Here is an 8,235-nt window from a genome sequence, read left to right as displayed (position 1 = left end):
CCCCAGTTCCAACACGACTAGAATCACACCCACCCCCATTTGCCACGTGAAAGGAAAGCAAGCAATCCAGAGACTTTTCTCCACATCCGCTCAGTTCTCAGGATAACAGGACCTCAGACCCCTTTGCCCCTGGTCAAGGGAAGAAACCCAGAGCCCTCAGGTGAGGGAGCAGAGGGCCGAAGGAGGGATGATATCCCACATGTGACCATCACACCTGCCCCTCAGTTCGTATAGGACTGGAAGGGTATGGGTGTTGCGGTCTATCCCTGGTTTCTGTTTATCTTCCAGGTGGGCTCATAGGGCACTGTCTCTTTGCCATCTCTGGACATGGTGCCCTGAGAAGAAGACGCTGGACAGAACCTTCCCAAATCACTGATGGAAAGGTTCCCTGAAAGCCAGTGGCCTTGAGTGTTAGCTTGGAGATAATGCCCATCCCCTAGACAGCAGCCCAGGGTTCCAGGGAGTTTTGCTGGTTCTCAAGACTCAGAGGATGAAATGAAGGGTGCCACAGGGATAGATCTCAAAGGCCCCCCACTTCAGTGAGCCTACTATACACCATGGACTCTAACCCAGACCCCACCCTGAACGACCCTCCTCACAGGGCACAGTGGAGGGGTCACTCCTCATTCATGGTCATCTGAGGAGCCAGTGCCGGGACTCAGCAAACATTCACGCACTCGGCCTTCTGCTGGATCTGGAATGGGCACTAGGGAGCATGGAGGAACCCACTGGTGTCATTCCCACCCTGGAGTAGCTAACAGCCTGGGACACAGAGTGAAGGAATGTTCAGATCCCAAAAGATATGTCACTGGAGCCTCTGGAAGGGCCCCAGAACAGCTGAGGCCCATTCTGCACCCCCTACTCCTGTTGTGTCTCCTGGTGGCTGTCTGAGGGTTCAAAGCTTCTCCTGAGTAACTTTATTAACTTCCTAGTGAATGTTTGGTTTGCAGACAGGAGAACTGAAATGTTATTCATCACAGAGCAAAGACGCCGGGCTCCAGGCGGTCTGTGTAAATGCCCACTCGGTTACTGATTGACAGGCCTTTCTGGGGGAGCAAACACAGAGAGAATCCGCCACGCTCCTGGAGAGGGTCACACTAGCTCATGCTCTGCGTCTCCAGGTGTCTCGTGCCAGCCTCCTTCACTTACCCAGCCGGTGTGACATGTGGCTGTGTATCCAGCTGTGTATTAAGAACAGCTAACTCCCCCTTCCGAGTCAGCACCCCTGGACTTTTAGACCGCAACTCAGAATTGTTGTCTCCTGTTTTGTTTCCCCAAAGCCAAATCTGGAGACAGACAAGGACCTTTCCAAGGTCACACAGCAGGCTCAGGGAGGTGGCTAGGAAGGCCAGTTTCAGTTTCCAGAGTGTGGTCTGCAGCCTGCAGGGCCTCAGCAGCTGTTCTGGGTCACCAGCTGCTGCCCTGGCTGGGAACTCCCTATCCTCCTCCATCACCCTTCTGCCTGGCTGTTCCTCCCAGCACCACCAAAGCTTCTTCCAGGAAGCAGCAGTGAGAAGTTCTCAAAACAGGAAACCGGGTCTTGAGATGTAAATGCCGGCAATGGCACTGTGAAATTATGGGAGGGTGGGACCCAGGGTCCCATTGTGCAGCCCAGCAGGCTTGGAGAAAGAAACTTGCCAAATGGGGCCTGAGTGGTGCTGGCCCCTGGGCCTCCCAGATGTGAGGCCCATGACAACGGGGGAGCCTCCACCCTAACCCATGCCCTGTTGCCATCTCCCTTGTCCCTCCAGTGTCTGCCTGAAACCCTAGGCAGTAAAGTTCCAGATTTTAAGTAGAATCTTTTCCCCCCAGTCCCTCAGCTATTCAATTGCAATAACACAAAGTGTTCCCAACCCGGGATTCCTTGTGTATCCTGAGACTGGGAGAGGACCGGAGTCCCCAGAATCTTCTAAGGCTGGGCTCTTGGGCAGCTCCACAGCTCTCAGACGTAGCTCATGTCTCAGTGCTGCTCTCCTAACACACCTGACTGTGCCTGTGATGTCCCTGACTCTGAGGCCCAAGCTGACCCATCTTCCAGATTGGAACAGCAGAGGTGAACGACCATGGCATTCACCAACTGGGGCAGGTATGAAGTATCTCTGTGAGGGTTGGGTTGCCACCACCCAACCGCAGTTCCGAGCTTGACCACTTGGGGTGCACCTCTGCAGGGAGGTGATTCACTGCCCAGCCCCGAGCAAGGTTTTGAGCGAGAGACCACTCATCCTCCCTTTGCCATAGGACCCACCTCTGTCCAAGGAGCCCCTCATTTTGGTGTGGGTAGGCCCAGCAGAGCTACTCGAAGTTAGTCTGTTGGGGCACCCTCTTCGTTACTGAACCGGGAGAGCCCAGAACTGCTGGGGTGTGGTGGAGGTGATCCTCAAATCTGGCAAAGGTTTTAGAAAACCTGGAGGCCCTTGCGAAGAGTCCTCACACTTTAGATGAAGCAGCGTCGGTCCTGGCTTCTGATAGGGAAGCTAAGTCCAGACAGGACAGGGCCCCACCCAAACCACCCTTCCCAAGATGGGCAAGTTGCCCTTACCCTAGGTGTCCCATACTTAAATGTTAGTGAGTTTTGAAAGGGGCATCTGGAGATGGGAATAGATATAACTCAAGCTGTGCGGTCTGAGGCTTCGTGGAAAAGCGTCCAGAGTTTTCCCAGGAAATCAGGCGCAGGCCAGCGATTTAGGAATCGCAATTTAAGTGACTCTGAGTAAGTCGTGTGCTCCCTCTGGTGGTAGGAGGAGAAATTACACCTTAAGGCAGCTAGGGTGTAAGCTATGTTTTGGCGAGGCAAAGACCACTTTCAAGACTCGGTTTGCATTCAGTAATTTAGTACCGTTCTGCTGTGTGGAAAGCCTTTCAGTGGACCCTCTCTCAGTGTGTGGAGTTCCTGGAGTGCAAAGGTAGACGTCCTGGTCCAGGAGCAGGTCACAGAATCAGAATGTCCCCTGGAGCTCTGGTCCTCAGCCCTGGGTTGGCTCACTGAGCATCAGCCTGGGTGAAGGTGGCGCCACAGACCTTGAATACCTCTTCCTGTCTACCTTGGCCCTGAATCCCAAAACCTTGAAGAGCTTGCTTGGCTCCTCCCCGTCCCACCCCTGGCCAGACCTGCTCCAGCTCTGCTCAGTCCTCCCACCTCTAGAGGGAGCTCAAGCATAACGGACCAGAGTTCTGCCTGAGGGTGTGAGGTCACAGTTTGTCAGTGGCCTGATACTGAGGCTAGTAACCAGACTACCTAGCTGGCTACTGGCCTCAACTGGAGCCTGACCTTCCACCTCAGGCTTCTCTATCTCTTAGCTCTCATAGCAAAAGGCAGGCAGGGTGTCTGTCACCTTGTCTAGACAAGTCACTGCCTTTCTTGGGGGGGGGGACGTGATGTTCAGTGTCCCCTTCTTTACAATGGAATGGTCTCAAAGGACTGTCCATCCCTGAGGGTGGGTGGGTAGGTGGGCTTCAGAGCCTAGGGGCAGTGGGTTAGTGCAGAAGGCTTAAGAACCAAGTGAAATGACCTGTTCACCCTGACTGTGTGGTCCAGCAAGCACAACCTGTTCCTTTCAAATACTGTCACCCAGGGTTCTGCTGGGATACACTGAGATGCAGATAAGGAAGCCAGTCACCAGATGGTGCCAGCACCCTGAAAACCCTCCAGTCTCCTTGGAGATTTCATGAGAATGGAGGGAGGGGGAGTTGGACCCCTTTGTAGGTCTCTGCTCAGATGGACGGGGCAGGAGGAAGCAAGTAACAGTGAACTCACGCTCATTGCTCACTCCTGGCCCAGGGATGAAGCAAGCCAACAACCAAATAGACAGGTAGGAGTGGGTCCAGCTGGAGTTCCTTGGGCCCCACCCACTCAAGGAGGGTGGCTTGGCAGATGTGCTGGGGGCATGCACCGAAGCCCAGCATCAGGCCTTTCAGACTCACCCACCCTGGACAGCAGCACACTTTAGGAAAACCTATGAACATAGCCACAGGCAAGCTACCTCTTAGGCGGTCAAGAGCACCTAAGAAGCAAATTCCCCATGGGAGCACCCAGGCTTCAACAGCATCCAGCAGGACCCAACAGACCCAGTCACCTTGAGCTTGACACCTTCAGGCCATGCAGAAGTCAAGCAGAGGTCTCTGTCCCCAGCTGTTCAGGGGCGAATGATGAAGGACCCATAGATGATCATACCAGGCCTACTTTCATTGGCAGGTACTTGCCAGAATGATTCATTGAAAACCAGTGAGACGGGGCTGCACATATACCCCAACTTGGAACAGGAAGTGGGGTGTGAGAGGAGCTGGGGAGGGGAGGAAGGAAGTTAAGGGTCAAGAGGCATGAGTGGATGACCATGAAGGGGGTCATATCGATTCTGGCACATCCTTCAGCCTGTGCAGGCTGTGTCGGGACAGTGGAGTACAGCGGGGAAGATGGGCATCCTTAGCACCCATGCACTGGTGGGCACTGGTGGCTCTGGAAAGACAAAGGCAGGGTTTGCGCTGGGAGAGAGGCCTCTGGGGCTGGCAGCTTTGTCCCTGTCCCTCTCACTATTCCCAGCAACCTCTCTGCAGCATCCCTACTCCACACATCCCACTTCAGACAGTCCTCACTTTAACATTCAGGGGACAGCCCACCCGACCCCCTCATGTCTCTCTGATTGCTGCCTCTCGTTCATACTTACTCTCTACGCAAACCCTCACCACCTGAAGGGGACATACCTGTTGTCACAGCTCATCCTCATTGACCTGCCTGGGATGGGGAAGAGTAAAGAAAGGATGAAGGGAGCCGGAGGGGAAACCGCAACTCCCCCCCCCCCCAGATTGTGAGTCCCCGCCTCCTGGTTAGGGACCGGACCGCTTCCAGCTCTCCTCTTGCCCCCCCCCACCTTGTTAGTTCCCCGACAGCACTCACCTGTGCCTCTTATTGCCCCCACAGCGGAATCGTTTGCCTTGAAAAGAGATGGTAAAGTTTGTTGTCGTTTTCCAAGGAGGCCCTGGAAGACTCAGTTCTGCTAGGCTTGCCCCCTCCAGCATCATCACAGTGTGGGGCTTGGAGTCTGTTTATATAGAGCTGGCCCACCAAGCAATGAGTCAATGAACAACCGCTCACTGTACCAGAACCGCCATGGACTGTGAACATGTTTGGAAGTGGCAGCTGGGACCAGAGTTCATGATGCCACCAGCACAATGTCGGGCACAACAGGGCAGCTGCTCAGAACACGCTTGGGGGAGAACAGGCCAAATCCAAAGTTCAAATCCCTGCCTAGGCTCCTAACTTCCAAGAAATGCACGCCCCCTAAGACAGATCCAGGAGCCCAACTTTCAGGTGGAGTGGCAGGAGCCAGAGTGTGGGGTCACTCCAGAACACAGAAGCCTGTTTGTTTCACCAAGGGTCTCCCTGATTGCCATTCTGGTATTTTGCATTTGGTTGCAACAATAGAAAACAACCAGCATTTACTAAGCACTTGCTTTTGTGCCGGCCAGGGCTGAAGACATATACAGGACATTTATCTCTCCCTAGAGCCCTCCATGCCTACCTCAGACCCTCTTATTATAACTGGCTCCCCCCTATAGCTGTCTTAGGATACTAGCTCCAATCTTACAAGACGGATGGGATTTCCCCCATTTAACAGGGAGAAAATGGAGCTTCTCCCATCCGCAGAGTTAGGATAAGTCGGTGGTAAATCCCAGGGCCTGGATTCCAGCACTGCTGGTTTCCAGCAATATGGGGAAGGGTGAACATCAGATACATCTGGGGAGGGGAGCTGCCACAAGTCTCTCCCCATGAGCTTCATCGTCCATCTCAAACGCTGACAATGGGGCTAGGGGTACCGTCCCTCAGTGTGCTGAGATTACCTAATGGCTAGGGTGGCTAGGGTGTGGCCACCCCAGAAGCTGCCCAGATGGGGTTTGGGTCGGCCCTGCCTGCTCCTTTGACCTCCTCTGCCCAAGGGTTGCCCAATCAGACTCCCCCCTCAGTTTTCCCTCCCAAGGCCACTAGGGGGCACCCTGAAGGAGGCGGGAGCCTGCTGTCCCATGCATTCCTCCTAGGGCTGGAGTGTGGGTTGGAGGCTGATGCCCTCCTTACTGTATGACTTAGGAAATGCACCGACAACCAGTCTCCACTTACTGAGGAGGATGAGGAGCCCCACGACGAAGGCCAGGCCAGCAAAGATCAGGCCCCCTTTGCGGACAGTCTCGTAGTCTTGAAAGAGAGGAGACATGGGCAGTGGTGCGAGCTCGGCCTCTACCAGACCTCCCAAGTCCACCCAACAGCAACCCCATACTCTTGAGAGCAGATAGCAGGGACCCAGGGATGGGAATCAGCTGATGGGGTAAGCAGGGGAGGACTGGCTTACCATAGTGGAATGGATCCTCTGCCCCCTTGGCGCTGCCACCTGAGGAGAGAGTTGGGGGGCGGGATGAATAAGACATCACAACCCCAAAGCAGTGGGAACGCTGGAATTCTCAAATGATCCCTAAGTGCCAAGGTGGGCAAAGGAAAACCGGGTAAGAGTGGCCTGAGCATCCACCCTAAGACTGCCTCACACACACACAGATATCCTGGGATCAGAGGCAGGGCATCTGTTGTGGAGATCTGTGTGGGCTGGAGGCGCACAGTCCCAGCAGGGTGTGGTCCTCCCCAGCTCCCTGCTCTGTATCACGAGGACAGGCCACAGAGCTGGGTTCCCAGGAGGCCCCTAAGTGGCCTCTGCTGATAGAATCCCACTTCCTCAAGGAAGAGCAATATCTGTGGATGGAATGAGTGAGAAAAACAGAGTCTCTGTGATCAGCCAACAGGAGGAAGGAACCATGAGTCCACAGCTGGGGTAAGGACCCTGGGAATGGAGGGCAGAACAGGGCAAACTTAACAAGAGTGAGGCATATACACTCAGTGTCTGCATTATCGACCCCAATGAACAGACCATTGGCTCAGACCCCCTGTGGGGCGCTATTGTTATTTCTCTCATCCACAAGGGACTGAAGCCTAGAGAGTGTCAGTGAGCCACACAGCAAGTAAGTGTGGAGCTGAGATTTGAACCCAGGCTAAGGGTCACTGTGAGTCTAAATGCTAGGTTTCCTCACAAGTGACAGATAGGAAGACTTGTCCACAGGCTGTGTAGCCCTGGCCCTGCCTCCCGTGGCCCCCTTCATTCTGGTTGAGGCGAATATTCTGCTGTCCGCCCCCCTGAGCTCAGAGCTTTCACCCTGGGATAGCAGGAGGGACACTGCAGTCACCTCCCCCATACCAGACGCACTCTGCTGCCCTGCGGTGGACCCTCTTGGCCCTAGGGGGCTGAGGCCCTTGCCAAAGGAATGAACAAGTTAGCAGTTCCCAGGCAACTTTGAACTGTGTCCTGTTGTGGTCACAGATAAGGCCTGGTGAGTCCAGCTGTTTCCAGTGGCCGGGGGCGGGGCGGGGGGAGGAGGAGGGGCAGTCAGTGCCTCACAAGTCTTGGGTATGGGTTGTTCAGAAAGGCCAGAATCTAAGGAGAAGCCTTAGGGACCCAGGCTCTGCTTCCACGCACACAGTCTCCCCAGCTTCAGTGATAGTCAAGGTCACGGGGTGGGGGTTGCTAGTGGTCAGATCAGAGCTAGGACTCCCCTTTCAGAACCATTTGATGAGCCCCTCCCCCACCAGTGCTCTAGGCCAGAACCCTCAAGATATGAGTCAGTAAGGGTCCCATGGATCCCAAAACCCAGGACTTTTCCTGTGACCCTAAGCCAGTTGGGGAAGGCTGGCCAGAAGGGCTGCTCTTCCCACTCCCAACCCTGGCAGTCACTGCCCACTGTGTGATCTTAGTTCTCTATCCAATACTAGAAAGTCACACTGGGCAGGGTGTGAGAGGCTGAGACAGGAGAATTATAGTGAATTTTAGGTTATTCTGGACTATACAGTGAGTTCCAGGCCAACCTGAGTTGCAGAATAAGATTCTGTCTCAAAAACAAAGTCACACACTCACACGCACACACATGCAACTCACGCATACATGTACACACACACTCACACACACGTGCACACACATACGCACACTGACACACTCACATATATGTGCACAGCACACACATACACATGTACACACACACTCACATACACATGCACACTGACACACTCACATATACGTGCACAGCACACACATACACATGTACACACACTCACATACACATGCACACACATACACACACTGACACACTCATATATACGTGCACAGCACACACATACACATGTACACACACTCACATACACATGCACAC

General features: G+C 54.2%; 1 protein-coding gene across 2 annotated transcripts in view; it reads right to left on the bottom strand.

The window, feature by feature from the left end:
- Window positions 1–4,180: 4,180 nt before the first annotated feature.
- Window positions 4,181–8,235, bottom strand: part of Fxyd2 (FXYD domain containing ion transport regulator 2) — an 8,620-nt gene continuing 4,565 nt past the window's right edge. The window contains exons 2-6 of one of the 2 annotated variants that reach the window (XM_005347232.3): window positions 6,339–6,377; window positions 6,110–6,184; window positions 4,892–4,928; window positions 4,699–4,729; window positions 4,181–4,453 (exon numbers count right to left, since the gene is read on the bottom strand). In XM_005347232.3, the coding sequence (XP_005347289.1) occupies window positions 4,705–4,729; window positions 4,892–4,928; window positions 6,110–6,184; window positions 6,339–6,377 (176 nt within the window). In that variant the 3' untranslated portion in view covers window positions 4,181–4,453; window positions 4,699–4,704. Of the gene's footprint in view, window positions 4,454–4,698; window positions 4,730–4,891; window positions 4,929–6,109; window positions 6,185–6,338; window positions 6,643–8,235 lie in introns of those variants that run through there. The other variant, XM_013346115.2, reaches the window with a different exon arrangement.

Source organism: Microtus ochrogaster, chromosome 5, assembly GCF_000317375.1.
Source record: "Microtus ochrogaster isolate Prairie Vole_2 chromosome 5, MicOch1.0, whole genome shotgun sequence".
NCBI classification, from domain to species: Eukaryota; Metazoa; Chordata; class Mammalia; order Rodentia; family Cricetidae; genus Microtus; species Microtus ochrogaster.
The sequence above is the reverse complement of the archived record's forward strand: the minus strand, read 5'-3'. Positions and strand labels throughout refer to the sequence as shown.